Source organism: Anas acuta, chromosome 4 (genome assembly GCF_963932015.1).
Source record: "Anas acuta chromosome 4, bAnaAcu1.1, whole genome shotgun sequence".
Lineage (NCBI taxonomy): Eukaryota > Metazoa > Chordata > Aves > Anseriformes > Anatidae > Anas > Anas acuta.
In genome coordinates this window covers 12,293,266-12,313,863 of record NC_088982.1, presented here as the reverse complement: position 1 = coordinate 12,313,863, position 20,598 = coordinate 12,293,266, and the positions used below count along the sequence as shown (strand labels likewise).

The window sequence follows — 20,598 nt, the reverse complement described above, 5'->3', positions numbered from 1 at the left end:
CATCAGTTTGGGCTGGGAAGTGAGTCCTTTCCTAGCATTAAGTGTGTGCCAAACCAGCTTGTTGAGGTTTGGCCCCTCTCCTGAGTGGAGGACAAAAAGAGAGGTGGTGACAAGGAGGATGCTCCTCTGCTGCCCTCCCCCTGGTTCTTCACCTGGGCCAGTGTCGATCTTGCCCTGATCCCTAACTTATCTTACCCACTTACCCTGACCCCCTAACTGTGGCTCTTACTCCCTTGTAATAGGAGCTAAACAACCTTCTTGTGTCTAGCTTAAAAATACGCTGTACCTTGAAGCCATCTCCTTATGCCTTTTTTGTTGTAGTTTTATTGAAAAAGCTGGTATTAACATATTTATATTTTTATTCAACAACAGTTAGCTAATTTGTGCAACACAAAGAATGCAGCCATGAACAACAGCTTTCAAAACAATCAGGTTTACCAACTTTACCATCACTTACTCTACACCACTGAAAGCTCAAACTAAAAAGAGAAAGAAAGTTGGAAACGTTCACAATGACGATGTTAACTTTTCATACATTCAAGAAGACCAGGAAACCGAGCTGTAGTAGCAAAGTCAAAGACGTGAAGGGAATACTGGTCTTTGAAAGATTTCTATTTATTTCCTCTGTAATCACTTCATGGTATTTTGGTTGGGTAGTTCATTAGTTTTATAAAGCTCCAAAGATATATTTACTTCTTTAATTTTAACAAGATCTTTTTGGTACCCAGAGCTGTAACAGAGTAAGGTACTTCAAATTAAGAAAAAGAAAAAAAAAAAAAGTTGTATTAAGATCTGCTTTATAACGTTATCTATAGACTCTTACTTGAGAATGTTAAAAGCTAAATATATGTTTTACAGTACTTCTAGCTGTAAATGCCAATATGAGCTCATAGCTTTTTTTTTTTTTTTTTTAATTTTATTTTTTTGAGCTGCAAAGATTAATGAGGAGGCCAAAAGTCAAAGAAATCGTATGACACCCTTGAAGCGGTAGTTTGGCATTAGCAACTTTTCTATACAATTTACCACATTCTTAAACCTTTTTACAAGGAAAAAGAAAAAAAAAAGCAGTTTTGTTAAATTTCATTAGAATAAATATGTACATATACTGTCCATGCCTGCTAGAGCATACAGTATTTTATAAACAAACATTCCTCATTCCCTTTAAAATTAACCTACACATTTCATACCGTATGTGTTTAGTATGGCTGGAAACTGATGCACATGCGTTTGTGCTTCTACACACAAAATTTACAGCGTTGATGTAGAAAACTTCAAACATACAGATTTCACGCGCTGTGTTAAGATGTCCTATAAAAGAGCTGTAGACTTGGTTTTTCTACTTCTTGTAAGCAGATTTTCACCCACCCTTTTCCCCAAACCCAAGTACAAAAGCATGCAGATCTCTTTATCAGTACATTCTCCACTCACCAAAGAAATCAGTGCATAATGGCTTAGAGATTTTTTTTATTTTTTTATTTTTTTTCTGAGGAGTTTTAATATGGGCAGATTAACAGGTCATCTCAGTTGTGCTCTTGTATTCGTGATTTGAGAATAAATCCTTTGGACTATCAGTTTTTCTGCCAGAACTATTAGGGAGGCTGACCATTTTTTTTCCCCTGGATGAAGAGGACTTCCTGCCCACTACACTTTTCCCATATGCTTCCCGAATGAGGTACATCAATTCCTTGTACTTTCATTTGCCATTACATCACTATTCATTTGGAAATAGTGATAGATCTCTCTTAGAGCTAGATCTCACAGAAATGTATTTATGTGGAAGCAGGTTTGGTTTGGAGGGTTTGTGTTTTTCTGTTGTTCCAGAAATACCTTTGTCATCTAGCAGTGGACTTTAAAAAAAAACTTTAAAATTCACTGAGCAATGCTACATCTCACAGTACCTTTTTTTATAGTGACAGAGATTGTGGCATTGTCTGTGTTGCCCAAATTCCGGGATGAAAATAATTATGCTGTAAAAAGCTAACAAGGGATTTTCTGAGGTGTATTGATGTGATGCAACTTTGCTTCCACTGAAGCTGAAATTTGCCTTCAAGGACAGCATTTTTAGCCAAGACTTCTAGAACTCCAACCCCCAGACAATGTTGTGGGTTTATGTATTAACTCTGCTAGGCTGTGTTTAAACAGCTAGTCCCCGTGGAGTAGTAATACCAAGGTCTTAAATAGTCCTCCACCTGGTGAGGATGCTAATTATTGTTTTAAACAGAGCAAAGAGATTGATGGAGAATGAACTTCTCAAAATAAGCTGGCTAGCTCTATCAGTCTGTCACTTATTCACTCGGGAAGTTAAAGCACACAGTTGGTAATGTGAATAAATACTGAATAGATGGTGTAGAGAAGGGAATGAGGCAGGTGAGACAGGACAGCCTTCCACCAGCAGGACTTTGGGAGGCCCTTCCACCATGCCATGTGGCCTAAAGGGATGCAGCTATTCATTCATCCACTCACAAACAGGCTTGGCTTGATTGAAAGACAGAAATATGTTACTTAAAAAGAGTCAAATAAAATAAAGCAAAAAGCTCTAACAATGTGGTAAATGCCGTGGACTGCAAAAGCAGGCAGTGCACCAGAACAGCATGGTCCTGTGAACCACTGAGACCCTCGAAAGGACTGTCGGGAGTTGAGGAGTCTCAGCCCTCCTCAGGAACGCTCCCCAAATAAATAAACACCCCTGTTTGGTAAAGGAACCGATACAGACCACAGTACTGGATTTGCAGTCGTGCCTTTTACTTATACAGTTGCAGTGATGGAAAATAGTTGGCTCGCCACCGATAATGATACAGGCTGAGGGATGAAAGGATGCAACCTACAAATCCCACCACAGAAGCCACAATTTTTGTGAGGATCACATCCTTCTACAATTCTCGAGAGGCTGGTTTGTAAGTAGAGAGGGATATTGATAAATCTAGTGCATTTCTGAGTTCACTTTATCCTGAAATATGTACAGATTGTTTGTCGCTGCTATAGCAATGATGTTCTCGGTTGGGTGCCACGCCGTGTGCAAGATCTTCTTCGTAAAGTCCAAACTGTCAACACTGATGTCGTCTTTCCTCCGTTTGCCACCGACGCAGACTCTCCGGGGCTTAAGGATGGCTCGTGGTTTGCTGCTCTCTCGGGATGCCTCCAAGGTAACATCCCGCTTGGTGTTTCGGTCAAACATTCGGAAAAAGTTGTTATATGCACCTGTCATGATGACACTGGAGAGAGAGGGGGAAAAAAGACACGATTAAACAGCGGGCTGGGGGAAGTCTAGTGACATGAATGGATGGAGACAGCTGAACATTGACCTTAGAATAAGATGGCTTCTGGTTCCAAAAACAGTACAAAGCGTGGGATTTTCCTGCTTCCAATGTATTCAATGAAATTTCCAGTTCCCCCAGAACTGGTTTCCATAAGCATTCACACAAAAAATCATGTCAGGGCCCTGACATCATGAGACTGACTTCACAGGACAATAAAAGTGACACGTTCACCTAAGTTCTTTTTAATTACCCTCCAGCTCTTTACAAGCTTTAAAGGGTCATAGTTCCAGGCTTTTTTCTTTCTCCAGAGCCTTACTTTTTGACAGCTGAGATTATCACGATTCCAGAAACACTCTTAAAGAAAAAAAAGCTTTGCAGAAGTAAATTTCAGAATAAACCCTTTTTCCTTTGAAAGCCATAGACCTGTTAGAACGTGTAGGCACTATTAAAATTTGTATCTAAATACACTTCTTAAAAATAAATATATTGATAAATAGGACTCCTTTATCTTCCGTATAAAGTTTGACTGAAGCATCAAGTCAGGATATATTTCTGAGGCTGGGAGAAAGGGACAAAAGCATACCTCACCCTGTATAAAAATTACCCCATTAATCAGCTTGTAGCTTGAAATAATGAATTTCCAGTTGCTTCATTCCCCATTCCCCAGGGGGGGATATTTTGTCACTGACTTTAATGAATTCAGGATTTCATCCATGGCCCTCAGGTTATTGGATTAGCATAATCATAGATCTTAGAGCCTTGTTCAAGAGCTCATCCTCTGCAAACTTTTTCCCTATCTGAGTCTAGGGCCACACTCCTCTCATCTTTCCCATCCCAGCCCCAAATACAGTGAATTTAGTGAATTTCTGTGCTCCCATTCCAGAAGAGGAACCCACCCTGAACTGTCAGGTCTCTATGGAAGAAGCTTTCGGTTTTAAGAAAGACTTGGGCAACCAGTAAATATTTGCCTTTCTGGTACACAATAGAGCATATTTCACGTGCCTCGCATTTAATAAACTCATCTCCATCGCAGCTGACAGCCGCATTGCTGGAGCATTTGGCTGTGGTATCCCACCTGGGGGAGCTGCACAGAGCTGCGGGCTGGCCCTGAGGCAGCTGCATACAAATGGTGGGAGAAGTCAGAGTCACAGACCGTGTGCTCTCTGCTGGTTATTCTAGCTGGTGAGAGATGGTGTCCCTGGATTCAGAAGCTGTCTAACACTACATGCACAGACCCAGCCAGCATTGCCTTGATCACACCTGGGGCCATCAGCAGCTGCTGTAATACCAATGAGAGATACACCCCAAACCCACCAACAAAGCTGTGGAGCTAACTGCGGTCGCACTACAGCTACTGAACGGCAGCAGCTCTGCTCCTTCAGGGACTCCTTAGGGTGACTGGCTCAGGGGAGCTGGATGTGCACAGAGTCACCAGCAGGACTGGCCGCTCCCCCCTGCCCTGGTGTTAGCTGATGGCACACAGCCTTCTGCTTGCTCAAGGGCTGCTTCTGCTGCTCTGCTGCTGAGCCAAGTGTGGCTGGGAGAGGCAGGGGCCATAGGTGGTTACAGCCAGCCCAGGCTCACTGCAGCGGGGCTGTCTGCAGAGATTTTTTTCCCTCACCTTCCCCACTTGCAAAGGCCTGGCACACTTCTGCTCATTAAGCTCAAGCAAACAACCTTATATGCTTTTTTTTTTTTTTTTTAAAAAAAAAAAGTCAGTATGACAGCTTGATAAAACGAACCCCAGAAGCTGCAGAAAGCCTGTTGATCAAGATTAGTGCCCAGTTCAGAAATTGAATCAACAGCAGTAAATCTAATGCTTCACTCCTTCCGAATCACTGTGTCTTGTCATTAGGGCTCCTGCTACAACGGTTGGTCACAACACGAAGCAGCAGAGGTGACTCTATACCTCAGCACCAACACACACAATTAGCGATGCTGACAGTACTGTGGTATGGTTGGTTGGCTTGTTCTTTTCTTTCCCACCCCTTCAGGCAAAATTTTGAAACAGGCTCCCAGAGCAGGGCACCACGTGCCATGGGCTGCAGAGCTGTGCTGGCTGGGACCCGGCTCCCCCGGGAATAAGAAGCCTGCACCAGATGCAGGCAGGCGCCATCGGGGAGCAGTTTTCAGGCAGGCAATGTACCAATGCACCAACTGCACAAAGAAGTGCCTGTCAAAAAATCTTTTTTTAGGTTTTGCTTGCAGTAAAGCTGCTTTTACAGTCCATTTGCTTTTTAATTTCTTCAACTCACATATTTTTAAAAGTCTGTTTCTTTTGGTTGGATTTATTGCAGGGCTTTTTTTAACATATGTAGATGACTACTTTTCATGCTGGCCCTGTTTTTCTGTAGTTTAATGGCTCAGTAAAAAATAGCATTATGTAAATGAGAAAGTGCCCGTTTGTGTTCGAGATCACAAACCCAGATGGATTATAACCTTACCTGCCGCTTAAAATAACAATAATTGAGAGTGAGAACTAGCTGTAACCCTGCAATTTATTCCTGTTCAGGAAAATATAACATACAATAATGGAATGTATGTGATAAGGAGGATTATAAATATATATATGTACAAGAATTAAAATGGTAGCTGAGTCTAGGAAGTGCCTACCCTGTATTTCTAGACTGCCTGCTGGGCACAGCAATGCTACGAGTGCCTGCACCCCATACTGGTTCAAGAAACCAAAGCCTCTGCACCCAAAGCTCCCTACACAAACTCATGGGTGTGTAAGGCAGCAGCCCCAAAAAGTTCTGCCTCAATTCCTTGAATTTTGCTCCGAAGCATGGCCAGAGTCCCACTTCACCTGGGCAGGGGTGTTTGGGGCTCAAAAAACACAGCAGTGGCCCCTGAGGAGCAGCGAACTGATGGCTCAGGCAGGAGTAAATTTGCACCCCGTGCAAACCACCACTTCCACAGGCAGAAAGATTTAAAAAAAAAAAAAGAAAAAAGAGCCACACGCACATACACACACACTACAACATTAGCTGTGAGTAATTCTTCCAGCCTGCACTGACACTGTGGCATTTTTCCTTATCAAGGAGACAGTCTGAGATATCTCACTGCCATGCTTAAGTCCCGCAGCCCTTGGTCACTGGGGCCCAAAGCCTTACTTGTTATTTTTTCCTTTAAAAGCAGACCAAATGTATTCTTCTTACAGGATATAAAGGAGGAAGGAAAAAAATCCAGTGGAATCCAATCCTACTTTCATTATATTGACTTTTCTGCTCACTCCCTCCCTAGTTACCTTTTGTTCTCTCTTTCTATTTCTCCCCTTCTAATCACAAAATTGCAGTCTTTACACGCTTTGCAGTTAGGTTTTCTTTCCCCGTCTTTTCTTTTCCACATCCTCTTATTCCCCTCTCTTCCATTTCCCTTTGTCCTGCTTCTCCCTGCCAGTGATGTGTCCTCCCCAGCTTTGCCCTCAGCTCCCAGTTCCCTCCTGTCTCTTTTGCTTGTTTTTGTCTTTTCCCTTTCTCTGTTCCTTTTTCCTTCCTCTTTGCTCTTCATGTTACTCCTGGGGGTCTCACTGCTCACTCATCCCTTGCCATCTCCCACTGTCTCCAGCTTACCCTCACAGACAGCTTGCTCAGCTCTCAGGGGCTTTGGGCTGCTACCCGTGCCTTCTCCTTTGGGCTGCAGGCTGAACAAAGCAGCAGATGGGCAGATTTCCTCTCTCAGCAGGTACAAATGAGTGGTTCCTGTGCCCTTGAATCTGGCAGAAGATTGGTAGCAGTGGCCCCAGAAGTGTCAGGGTGCTAGGAGATCAGCACAGCCTGTCTGGCCATACAAAGCCTACCAGCTCACCAGGGGGTGCAGGGAGGGAGATGCCCAACTGCTCATCTGTTCCACATGAATTCTTGCCATGGGCTGTAAAAGAGACTTCTATGTGCAACATGTGTGTAATCTGCTTTTGAGCTGGTGTCCTGGTTTTTCTGTCCTAACTGAAAGCAGGACAGCTGGGCACTCAGAGCACAGGGCCTGAGGACCATAGCACAAAATCCCAGGAACTGGAGCCCATTGCAGCAGGAGGGGCTGCTTCAAATCAGCACAACACTAACTGCTGCCTCTTAAACCAGTGCCCACTGGGCAGGGGTTTCTTCACCCATACCCTGCTGATCCAGTAGCCAGTAATATTTCAGGTAAACTCTATTATTTAAAAAAATATATAATCATAAATTCCCCATCTTTACAAGTTTCTGGAGCAAAGGACTTGAGACTAGAAGTTCCTCCCACTTGCACTGCAAGAAGAATACACAGACCTAAACGGGCAGACATTTATCTACTGAGAACTATTTTATTTTGCATGACACCAGTAGTTGTTCCTCTAGGGTTTCATTTAGGGCCAGAGTTTTAGGGTCTACAGCAGCACCATAGCAACTACTGATGTCTTCAGCATCTTTAAGCACCTTGATACCATAAAACATCCGGCTTTCAATATTTTGGTACGTAGCTTTCCTTTCTTAAACATTCTGCTTCTATTGGAAGGTCAACACATTTCCTATTCCACCAACCTCAAGAGTATCTGAATAGGCCTTCAACACTTCAACAACCGCAGTGCATTTTTTTTCCACAATATTGATTAGGCATTGAAATTTCATCAGATGTATCAGTCACTGAGGACTGGGGTACCTCTGTCTCCAGACCTTGCAGTAAGTCTCTGCACAGGAGCAAAGGAAGGGGACATTTCTCTGACCTGAAACCCCCTCTCCAGTTACCCTTTGAGCCCTACATTTGCAAGAACTCCACACCTGCCAGCGCAGAATAGCACATCTGCAGTCTTCTGGGACTACTATGCAAAGCCCGACAGACCTTTTTGTGGCAATCACGTGATCTTATGAGAAGAAAGCATTTGTCCCAGGAAAACTCTTCAAAATGTTTTTCATGGGAATAAATAATGAGATTTATTACAATGAAGGGAAAGGAAGGAGCACTGCTGCAAACAAGTTTCCTTTCACCACTAGACTAGTCATTATGGGGTGGTTTTACTGGGCAATTTTACTGTATCCTGCACTGAGTGAAGCAACTGACTTCACATCCTAAAGGAGCTTCTTTAAACTCGCTGGGGATATGTGATGGAAAAGCTTGAGAGTCAGAACTGCAACACCCTGAGACAGTTGGCTGGGATAACACTGCAAATAAGAACAGGGATTCCGGAGTCCTTCCAAGCTAATATTTGATGTGCTGAGCCTTGATAGTGAAATGATATCTTCTAGCTCCCCAGCACGGAGCGTGCTGCCAGACGGGAATAAATGGTTAACATTTGGTGCACTGGGACCTGCCAATCCCGCCTGATTGGAGTGAAGGCTGACGGGTTTTCACTGGGATGACTGACAGTTCAGTAGGAAAGGGCTGACTGAACAGCTGTACGTGACTTCATTCATCTGCTTACAGCATATCACTTATCACAATGGCATTCAGAAGCCTCCCTGGAAGGGTTCCCATACACCCATTCATTTGAAATCTTTAAAAAAAGATAGTAATTAAGGTATTCATTTACTACCATGTAGAATATACTACACTTTTTTTCTTTTACTTGGTTCTTCTGTAACACACCAACAGCTCTGTAAGTGCTAAGTTTTGAGGTAAAACTGAAATACAGAAGGGGTATGGTTGGCACCGAGAAGGGTTTTGTGGGTCCTTATTGAAAAACTTGACTTTGGAAGTGAATGGAAGGACTAAATGCAATTGGTGTACAAAGCCGAGCTCACACATTCTCCATAGTCACATAAAGATGTATACATAACAAAGATGACATAATTTTAGTGTAATATACTCCACCATAGATAATATGTGCTCATCTGCCTGAATTACTGTAAGACCCCTGCTTGACTCCCTCCCTGACCACAGTTCCTGCCCAAGTACCTAGTGATTAATGTGCCCTTCAGCAAATGAGATAGGGTCTGTCTGATCGTATTAGTTCCTGTTCATTGGAGTAACTGAGCATCAATCACGTTCTAATCAGAGCCCACGTACATTGATTTTTTTTTTTGTAAATGGCCTCACCATCGGGTTCTATCATAGCCTAGATTAACTCCTTAATAATGACAACATTAATGAGAAATATTTTCTGCTAAATAATAAACACGCTTTCATTTTTAACCGAACAATCCTGTCACTTTAATTTGTCATTGTAACTTTAAAGTCTGCAAAAGATAAAAATACCAAGTTTAGAAATGCAATTACTAGTGTTATGTATATGAATTAATGTTATAAATATAAAAATAAATATATTTTAATAATAAATAAATAAATATTATATAAACATAAATATATTTATGTTATAAATATAAATATAAAATATAGTACAGCATCTCTTATGAGTACTGTTGTTAATGGTTATTGCTTAACTTTCACAGTAGGTCTTTTTTAAAAATACATACCGAAAGGACCAAATGAAGTGACTTTACTATTAAAATGAACTGTTCTTTAAGGTTTACTGGTACCCAAATATAACTTAAATCACAATCCACCAAAACCAAAATAATCTTGCAGTGTGTAGCAAAACAATAAAATACTCATCAAGCACAGAAGCAAGAAGCTCAGAACAGTGAACAAGAATTTCCTCACCTCAAGAGATGAACATCAGTGCCAATATATTTGACTCTTACAAAGAAAACTGAATTAAAGTGAGCCCTTATCCTTTGTCAAATGTTGCCAGCTACTCCACTCAACAGTTTCTTACAATCAAGAGCAGTGTGTTGTGCTTAGTGACAGATCTGGTAATTGTGCAAGACTAACAACCCCCCAACGCTTGGGCAGTACAACAAATTAAGCTCTCACAGTGTAAGGCTCCCACTTAATAATTACTCACTATGTCGATCTTTCTGATCTGTCAAGTAGGAACTAAAATATTACACTCATTTTAAATCCTGATACTGAATAAAATTTCTATTACTACCAACTATCTGGATAGGGGTCTCACTTGTCAGTGTGGATGGCAGTACTTCATTCAACTACAAGAGAAAGACCCTAAGCCTGTGAACATGTAGCTGCCCATCCTGCATGACACATTGGGAATTCTCACTAAGGAAAAACAAAACGGTCTGAAAGGACATGAAATCCTCTGAGTGTTTATTGAAGTTTCAAAATATCTGAACGATTTGATTCAGTGGTTCTTTAGTGCCAGGGATCAGCCTCACCTGTATTTTCAAGAAAGGCTTTTATTTTGGTATTTCCAGTAGGAGCAAACTACCAAGTAGGCCCCACATAGACCCAAGCAGTAATCACCGCCTGTGCTATTAACATTAGCATTTAGTTCAGCCAGATCCTCTTCCTCTCTACATATACCTCCTTGATGCATGTAATAGAAGCAAGTATAATCTTGGCTCCTCTTTTGCCAGGCTGATCCAAAACAAACTCTCCCCCTCCTCTCTTCAGAGCAGCTGTCCATTTGCCTGATTAGCTTATCTGTCTTGAAGATGAGGGACAACAAATGTGTAACTGTAGTCCAAAGGTCTTTCAGTAAGATCCCAACACAACATCAGCACTGCTCCCCTCTCTGTTGGATATCCCAGTCTTACCCACCCAAGGATCACATTTGCCTTTGTCACAGCTGCCCCACGCTCTGCCTCACAGTCCTTGCGCAGCCTGGGGGGGGGGCAGACCTGCTTCACGTGCAACGAGATGGACTGTTTTTCCCAAATGCAAGGCTAAGTGAGTTGAAGGCATAGTTCCAGGCTCTATGTGAGTGCCAAACTGATCAGCTGCACTTGCTGCTTGGCTTCAAACTCTGCAGAGACTGGAGTCACTGTGTGCCATTTAAATTGGCTCATGTGCTCTCTTTCACATGCATCCTGTAGTCAGCTAATCCCTTCCACAGCCACCTAGTGTATGAATGTCCCTGTGAGTTGTTTCCAACTGATAAGATGAAGGTTTGTGGTTTTTGTCAACTAAAATCCTCACCTTGCATCATACTCTTGGATTTCATCCATTTTTATTGTCTTGGTCCTCTAGGCTGCTCAGTTCTTCCCATGCAATATTCCTGTTCCCCAAAGTACCACCTCTATTTGCTAGGATTAGGGTACTGGCAAATTTAATCCCCTCTCTCACTCGTTGTGCTAGTATCTCTCATGAAAATATCCAACAAGATATGTCTTGGATATCTTGAGTAAATATAAGGAAAGGGAATGCTCTGACAAGGGGTAGGCATTGGAAGAATCGGGGAAGGTGGCAGAGCATCAGTGGGTCCCTGTGACTGCCTGTCCCCTCTCCCCATTTCTAGTAAATGAACTGGGTGTCTGTAGTAGCTCCTGTGTAAATGCAGGATCACACAAGCCTCCTTAGTGCATTGGTGGGGCAGTGTAAATTAAATTAGCAGCATTCATTTTAATTCTTGCAGCCTACTTACAGTTTTGGTGAAAGAAGGACTGAATTTGAAGTTTTTTTCCCCTAAGGCATGAGAACCAAGACCAACAAGAAGGTTGGAGACCAAGCTGCACCAATATCCACACACCCTTTATCAGCCTCAACACTGATATGTAGGGTTATAAATTTATGTGGAAAATAACCACATATAATACTTTATTTTCTGATTGTTCTCCATCATATGGGAGTGCTTTTGCTAAATGAAGACAATGATGTACATAAGGGTGGATTACCTGTCCGATCCATTCCATGCACATTCAAACTTGTCAAAGATGCAGTCGTTTTCATAGAGGGAACACAACTTGCTCCTAAGGTAATCATGGACCTGTTTTGTAGAAAACAACTGCTGTTATTCATGAAACAAAGCAAAACAAAACTCCCAAACCAATCCCTCGATCTCTGCTTTGTCTCCCACGTTCGCTTTTGAAATATGCTGCACAGATTGGTAACTTTGCAGCAGATACTGTGTTTAAACTCTAAAGAAGCTATCTGCGTCATCCCTCAACCCAATTAACCAGGTGTTACAGAATTATTGTTGCAGGAAGGCACAAAGCATACCTCACTCAGCAGGCTGCAGACCACCCCTCCCCAACACACTTGTTTCTTGCTTGGGTGATTTTCTCAATGCTAGCCTAATTCCCAAAGACGTTTCACCAGCTGATACCCTAGATGTGCTAATTAATGTGCAAGAAATCTAATTTAAATTGTAACAAAAATGTCATATTCCAAGATAAGTGGATTATCACTTCTTGCAGCAGAAAGAACCTGGCTCTATTAAAAGGACCTGTAGTGTATGGTAACACATACATTTGGGTAAGGTATTTCGGAAGCATAATCCTGTATAAGGTTGCAGATGCATAGGCTGCAAATTATAACACTAATTTAGCCCAAGGATACTTCATATTTGGCTAAGACTTAAGAACAAAATTGTAAATTTTCACATACCTACTTGAATAGTGAGATTAACCAGTAGAAGACCTCTCCTCTGGGCTATATACATATACCTCTGATGAGCAAGGGTTATCAGGAAAAGACAAATCTCATGCAAACTGTTCCATCCCTTTGCTGGATTTGATTAGTTTTCCTTTTGGATGATTGCTTTAATTTCTCAGGGAAATAATGAGCTAGAAAATCCCTGCACAGGAGAATTTACTAACGCACTTTCATTCCTGATGTTTTCTTCTAGCTGTTGTGGAAACTGTGACACCAAGCTGTGTGGATGACTTCTAGGAGCACACACACCAGTAGGACAGCCAAGGGCATTACTGAGCTCTGGCTACAGAGGTACCAGCTGTTGTGTCCTGGCAGACTGCTCCTGCTCAGCACCACCTGAATTAGGGTTTCCTGACTGTGGTCCTTTCATTACATGCTCAGCATCTTCCTCTGGCCTGAGGGCTTAGACATTTCTGCTAGGAACTTCTACCAAGACCAGAGTAAGGACAATGACCCTTCGCTAATATTTTATTTAAACTAAACCACCTTCAGAATCAAAATTGTAAAGTTTATCAAGAATATTTGTAACATAAGGCTATGAAGGACTAAACATTTTAGTTATGGATCAATTTTCAGCAATAGGAGAGTGAACACTAAGCTGTATATCAACAGATAATGTCTTAATATGCATATGGTAGATGCAAATAAAACATTTCAAACATTTCACAACTACATGCATTTACTCCAATAGGTCAGAACACTTTCAGAAGTTCAGAACATGGAGAACTGATGCAGTTTCTTGTACCCCCTGTAATTAAATCCTTCCATTTTCTCTTTACTTAAAGCTTTTTTTGTGTGTGTTACCCACGTAATTTGTTACAGAACTGGAGTATTTTCCATTATTATGTTTGTAAGCTCCCAAGACCTGGAAGAAGTAGCAAGGCTGGGTAAAGCAGGCCAAGGAAGTAGATCTCCTTTGCCTCACAGACTGCCATTTCCAGGTCTTCCCCTTCACCATTTCCAGCAGCCATCTGTCATGACCACCATCATGCACACACCCTGTGCAAGGAGCGTCCGATACCACAGCTTAGAGCTGTGCCTTTCTACCTGCTCTACTGAAAAGCATTTTGCAGTTTCTCTTGCAGTTGTCTGATTTCTTTAAGGTCTCAGGTCCTTTTTCTTGACTGCCCTTGCTAACTTGCACTGCTGCCAGGGATAATCAGCTTACTCTCTACGTTTACCCTTTGATTACCACATTTGACCACATTCAGACCCTCAGAGACTATGGAGAACTAACTGGAGGAAACACTTAATTTTCACTTTGTTTTCATGTTCATCTGCCACTACAGATTGAAGGTAAACTCAGATTTGCTTTGTCTGTACATATTGTTCTTACCACATATAAATAATACCTGAATCCTAATCAAATTCACTCCTAACCGATCACCCCAGGCATCCTCCTTTTTTTCATTGCACTGTTTCAGGTCAGACCTTCCTGGAATTATCTAGTCATATTGTGTTCCAGAATCACACAGCGATATGACTACGTGGGGAGCTGTTTCACTGGGGCTGCACATTCACTATCAGGAATTGTGCTGATAAGTGACACATTAGTCCAAATCCCTACACAATAAACCTCGCCAAAAGTGGATCAAGCTATTATCAGCTATGAATATGTTCATAGTTCAAGGTTGCTGAGAGCAGTTGGACTGTGTGAATCCTACACAGTCCTGTGCCTACGGCCTCTGAGCTCTGAGGTCTCCTTCAGTCAGCTACAGCACTTGTCAAGGCACTGCACAGGTACTTGAGAATGAAAGGCAATCTATTGGTTAAAGTAAAGCAGCCAGAACACAGTTATATTTTCAAGGTTTTCTTGCTGTTTTTCATAAGTTGCTGACTATAATAAACAGTACTGAAAATTTTACATCATATTTTTTTCAGCATCTCAGCATGGAGAAACATAACTTTTTAATTGGCCCCACTGTTGGGTGTCAGACTGGTTTAAAGGTAGCCACCTCATTACATGGCTACCTACATGAGGAAATAAAAGCAGATGTCAAAGTCAAGACAAACAGATTGGCTTGACTAGCTATTCCTCTCCAGGGAGAATGCCCAATCCATTAGCAAAAGTATAAAATAATGTATTACCTAAGTTCCTAAAAATCTGAGATACAACTCTGTTACATAAAACAGACTCACCCTTACCCTCCCACTCCATTTTTACAGCACACCAACATTTCTAACACATTTAGTATTATAAGTATGGCCATTTTCAGAGCAAAACCAATTCTGTAGTTTTAAAGGTACACAGGCTCCGATTTTTCAGTGCTAACAGGAGACACACTGAGTAGCGTCCACTGAAATACAATGGGTGTACTGAAAAACAGTGCCCACTTTGTCTACTAAACACTAGCTAATAAACACCTTCAATGTTACTGACGTCAAATTTTGGTTGTTTTGACATTTTCTACCACTAAAGTATCCTTCCATGTTATTTGAAAAATAACCTTAATAATAGCTACTGTGAACTACTGTACCCCACCTGTCATTTTATAGACACAAGGGGACAGAAAACAGGGATTGCTCCATCAGTACTGCAGCACTGTCCCTGCGTAAGCAGTATGAGCTAGATGAATGATATTTTTCCTGCTTTGCATACTCTTCTGCAGGCATCCTAACATTTTTTTCTCATTGCATTTTCATACCAAGCATTTTCTGTGTCACAGACATATTTTCCCTCTTCAAAGCAAAGTTAAAAATGTAAGCTCAGACCTCTGTTGCCAACTAGAACAGATGTCAGAGTACAAGCTCAGCACTGGCTGGAGCCACTGGCATTTTGTCTGGATAATATCACAATGAATTCAGGCAACCAGATGTGTCTGTCTGGCATTCACAAATCGCTGTGTCAGTGGCAATGTTGGGATTTAACAACGATCTCTTCTAGAACTAGACACAAGGGAAGAATGCGTAGATAAAGGTTTAAAAAGAAGTTTTGAAATGACAAAGGTGTAAACTCTCAGCAGTCCCAGAGGGACCAGAATGCTAAGCAATTTGCAAAATCCTTTCCTCAGTTTCTTTTAAATGTTAATAGTGGAATACATCATTTGAAAACGGATGCCAAAGTGACGAGATGATTTCCCTTGCTGAAAGCATTGTTTTTTTCAAGAGCCCATTCCACAGTTACTCTGACTCCCTAGGAGTTACACATCTTTACTAATGCTGAAGTTGCCCTTTTGCAACTACAAGGATGCCACTATAAGGATTTTAATCTTCTTGATTAGCAGCTCTTAACTATGTGCTCCTCAGACCAAGCTGTGAGAAGTTTGGGAAAACCTTCAGCAAGAAGTTTTTCTATTTTTACATTTCAGTAAGCAGGAGACACCTACCTGGTATGTTTCCACAGGCTTTGTTTCCATGTTCAGATCCCAAACCTTGACAGTGAGGTAATCTCTTGTTAGCATATATCTACCGCTGTGACTGAATTTGACATCTGACACTGAAGAGATAATTTCTGAAAAAAACGATCTGTTACTGGGGTCTTCTGGTTCTTCATAAACTGTTTAAAGAAAAAGAAGCAAGAGAGAAATTAGAATTCTGTGGAAGAAATGCTTTGTTACACAATCTGTGCTGTGTATTTCTTGTGAAACAAGGTAATCCAGTGTACTGATGCACATGATACAGAATTAATTATATGTACAGCACCTTCATCCTTTTTCCTTTATCGTTATATAAAGCTTCCTTTATCTTTATATAAAAATACAAGCAGTAAGCTTTGAATTTTACAATAATTAACCTTATCACTATGCTCCCACAGCATCACTCTGGGAAATCCCATAAATATACCAGTTAGTTGACTACAGCTACGGAACAGCAAGGCAGTTCATCCACGGTCACCTTCCCAGGGGTCCCCACATTCTGTTTCCTGACACACAAAGAAAATTCAGGGGCTCCGACACATGAAAGGTGTCCATGTGGTCTCACAACAGCCTTGGCATCCCCAGGAAGGGTGGTTACTCAAAGCGTGCCCTGCCTGCCAGAACCAGCTGGCCTGTCTGCAGGCACCTCACAGCTCCTGTCTGAGGGCACCAGAGACTAAACATGAGAATTTTGAGCAGTAATTGCAAGCTACAATTACCTCCTTCCAATAAAGGGAGCAGGGAACAGACAGTGATTTACCATGTGCATACATGAGCTGTTTAGTTGACGTGCAGTAGCTGACAGTTCTGGGAAGCACTAAATTCACTGCACGCTCTGGTTAACTGCTCCGTGTGCTGCACGATCCGACAAGGCAGGGGATCATGAAATATTGCTTGGAGTATTCCATACGGGGATGCTTAGCTCTTGTAGCTAGAAGCGGTCACAGCACCAAGCCTACATGAGTTCGAGAAGTGTTTGGACACCACTCTTGGAAATATGGTCTGATTTTTGGGTGGTCCCATGCAGAGCCAGGAGTTGGACTCAGTGATCCTTGTGGGTCCCTTCCAACTTGAGATATTCTGTGATTCTATGAGATTAGTCATCCCTATTCAACTGTGTATAATAATAATAATGATACTCGATGACACACAATGAATCGCAGGAACTTGAAACAACTGGTTTTACTAGACCCCACTTCATCAGCTATACAAACCCATTTCTAACTAGTTCTCTTCATCCATCCTTCCCCCAGAAACCTGCATTAACTCTAGCTCTGGAAGAGTCGGAAAGTGAGGCACCCACAGGAAAGGGGTGCTACTGGTGTCAGGTCCCCCTGTTGGTTGAAGTGAACATTAATTCCTTAACTCCTACCAGGAGCCTAGAGCACTTCTGTTGATCTTTCTGCAGGCCCAGCAAGGCAAATGATCTCATATGGTGAAGCTTAGCAGAAAGTCAGAATTTCAGGATTTTTCAGTTATCAGTAAAATCAATGCAGTTCTAGAATATTCTACTTTTAGAATATTATTTGAAAATTGACAATTTGGTGAGTGTCACTTCCAAGTTTCAAAAGCAGGTGAAGGAAAGCCATTAGATGACACATGAAAACGTGCTGAAAGTGGAAAAACTTTCAGCTGTCAGTCAAAACAGATGTTTTTGTGTAGTCCATTGGAATATTTGTTCTCAGTTCATTTATCTACGGCTATGATTCAGACTGTTGAAAGCAAGAAGGTTCCAGTTTCTGTCAGGTGAGATAATGTTCAGCAGAAAGCTAAGGGTGAGTATGTGGGCGAAGCATGTGGGGTAATGCAAAAAATTATGGGCAATTTTCTTTGGGGGTGGGCAGTGGAATGCAGCCCGGCATGCACATGAGAATAAGGTCTATATTTGAACACATACAACACATCTAGATGGCAATGTACTTCGAAACGGGGGGGAAAAACTTTTCAGACAGACTGTAAACGAACAACTTTAAATAGCTCTTTAAAAATTTGCCTAGACATTCTGCAAAGCAGATATTTTGCAATTATCCTGTCAGATTTTCAATAGAAATCTGACGAGCACAGAGCAATTATCATTTCTCATACCTCTTCCCTTTAATCTGTCCAAACTATGCACTTGGCTGGCAGGAATTTCATCCTCTTAATTATGATGTGAAGTTGCTATTAAAGCCAGGGAAAAAAAAAAAAAAAAAAAAAAAAAACACTGAACTACACCTTCATTTACAGCTTAGATATATTTTCTCAGCTCTGTATGTCTCATCCAACTCCCAGTGATTAGAGAGGAGTAATATTTGTACCTGGACGCTCTGTATTTTGTTAATTAATGAGATTAAACAATTTCATAACTTATCTGCACTGTGTATTGCTTTTCTAGCCTTACCACAGTAAGTATTAGAAAGACAGATTAATTAAACCACAAAACCTACTGCAGGCATGAAAGCCCTGTATCACTATGGAAAAAAAGGTAGCAATTTTAGAGGCGGAAAGTCATTGCAGACAGCCCATACAGTCAGCATAACCAAACCAGGAAAATTGTTAAAGGAAATTAGGGAGTGACTCCCAGTGACACAGGGAAAGCACAGCAACTAGCAGTGTGTGGCTGAGCACTCAGATCAAGGCACTGGCCTCAGGAAATGAAGGTGACAGAGAGCACCCACAACCCTTAGCTATTTCTGGTTTAGCAGCAACACACAGGTACACATAGACTGCAAAAATCCATATTGGAAGTTCAGTCTGGCTAAGAAAAGCTAAGTGGAGACAGAACAGCAGCGAAGACCAGGTAACCAAGCCTCTAGTTCAGGCAGGCAATACAAATTCAACCCTGGCTTCTTCAAGCTGACAAGAGGCAACGTGGTGCTAGCCCACTGTCCGCAAGGTCAGGTTTGCCAGACTGCACTGGAAACACACAGCCTGCTCACTGCAGATTATATTTACCCTGGGGAGGCTGCTCTTACACCAGGGGACCATCAGTACCCAAGGCTCAAGACAAACTGAGCGGACTTTTCTCTATCTAAGCAGATCTTGTTAGACTAGAATTTGGAATGTGAACTTTAAAGAGATTCAATTACAAATTCTATTACACTCCTCAATTAATTTCTTATTAACTTCTTAATAAGTAACTTTTATCATAAAAAGGGTATTTAATTTTCATGAATATTGTTATTGAAAGCATTCTCAGTGCTTATGACATGAAAGATGAAGCTACCTGTCCAGCTGCCAACTGATGAACTCACAAATGGAGTAGTGTGCTCAGCTTTCACATGGCACTGCTCAGACTTAAATATGACCTTGATGGCAGGTGCTGGAGAACAGAGAAATGCCAGAGGATTACAGAGGGAAACTGAATTTGTCTCTGAACACAGCCAATGCTGAAGAGAAGCCTCTAAGGCAGACATCATTCCTGCTCCTCGCTCCACAGGCAGAGCCTTGAGGAAGTTGGGAAGTCAGCTTAGGGAAATAAACATGCTCAGTCCCTTTCTGCATGCCTTTCTGCTCATAAATCAAAGACCAGGGTAGCTTTTCACAGAAGTAATTCCAGATTTTGGGAAGAAGGATGGGTCAGGTGAAGAATACTTGCCAGAGCACTCTTTTCCTGGATCCTGAAGAAAGTCTGCAGCACAACAATATGCCACTTCTTTCTCAAAAGGAGCTGCCATCTGCTTAATGAGCTCTCAACTCACTTAAAAAATATCTTAGCATGCCTTGAATTGCTCTGACCTAATATGTGGAGACTCTCTTTAGCAACAGTGGACACAAAAGGCACTGCCAAGGTATGCATTTATTGTGCAGAAATATATGCACACGTCTACAATCGCTGTTTTTTGTTTTTTTTTTTAAAGGAAAAGGAAAAGGAAAGGAAAAAGAAGAAAGGAAAAGGAAAAGGAAAAGGAAAAGGAAAAGGAAAAGGAAAAGGAAAAGGAAAAGGAAAAGGAAAAGGAAAAGGAAAAGGAAAAGGAAAAGGAAAAGGAAAAGGAAAAGGAAAAGGAAAAAGAAGAGAAGAGAAGAGAAGAGAAGAGAAGAGAAGAGAAGAGAAGAGAAGAGAAGAGAAGAGAAGAGAAGAGAAGAGAAGAGAAGAGAAGAGAAGAGAAGAGAAGAGAAGAGAAGAGAAGAGAAGAGAAGAGAAGAGAAGAGAAGAGAAGAGAAGAGAAGAGAAGAGAAGAGAAAAAGAAAAAGAAAAAGAAAAAGAAAAGAAAAAGAAAAAGAAAAAGAAAAAGAAAAAGAAAAAGAAAAAGAAAAAGAAAAAGAAAAAGAAAAAGAAAAAGAAAAAGAAAAAGAAAAAGAAAAAGAAAAAGAAAGAAAAAAGCCAAGAACAGCTAGGGTGGGTGGGAATGTCCATCTCTCTCAGCTTCCCTTCCAGACAAAGGCTAAAAGCAGATGGCTTGGGCAGTACCTACTGACACTCAGGGTTCTCATCAAGCTGATGAGTTGCACTCTGGGTGTCATAGGTGCTGCCACTGAAACTTCCCATTTGGTTTAACATGGCCCTGATTACACAGACCTGGAAGGTATATGGTTTGGACAAGACACATCCAATAAAGAACAAATAACCCTAATCTTTAAGTTAAATTCTAAACAAGAACTAATGGCTGACAAAATGCACATGCAAATGTAACCTTTCTTAAGCA

General features: G+C 41.4%; 1 protein-coding gene across 7 annotated transcripts in view; it reads right to left on the bottom strand.

Moving 5' to 3' along the window:
• Positions 1–341: 341 nt before the first annotated feature.
• Positions 342–20,598, bottom strand: part of PPP2R2C (protein phosphatase 2 regulatory subunit Bgamma) — a 186,729-nt gene continuing 166,472 nt past the window's right edge. For all 7 annotated transcript variants that reach the window (XM_068679858.1, XM_068679864.1, XM_068679860.1 and 4 more), the window contains 3 exons: positions 15,944–16,113; positions 11,858–11,949; positions 342–3,212 (listed from right to left, as the gene is read on the bottom strand). In XM_068679858.1, coding sequence (XP_068535959.1) covers positions 2,921–3,212; positions 11,858–11,949; positions 15,944–16,113 — 554 coding nt within the window. In that variant the 3' untranslated portion in view covers positions 342–2,920. The remainder of the gene's footprint in view (positions 3,213–11,857; positions 11,950–15,943; positions 16,114–20,598) is intronic.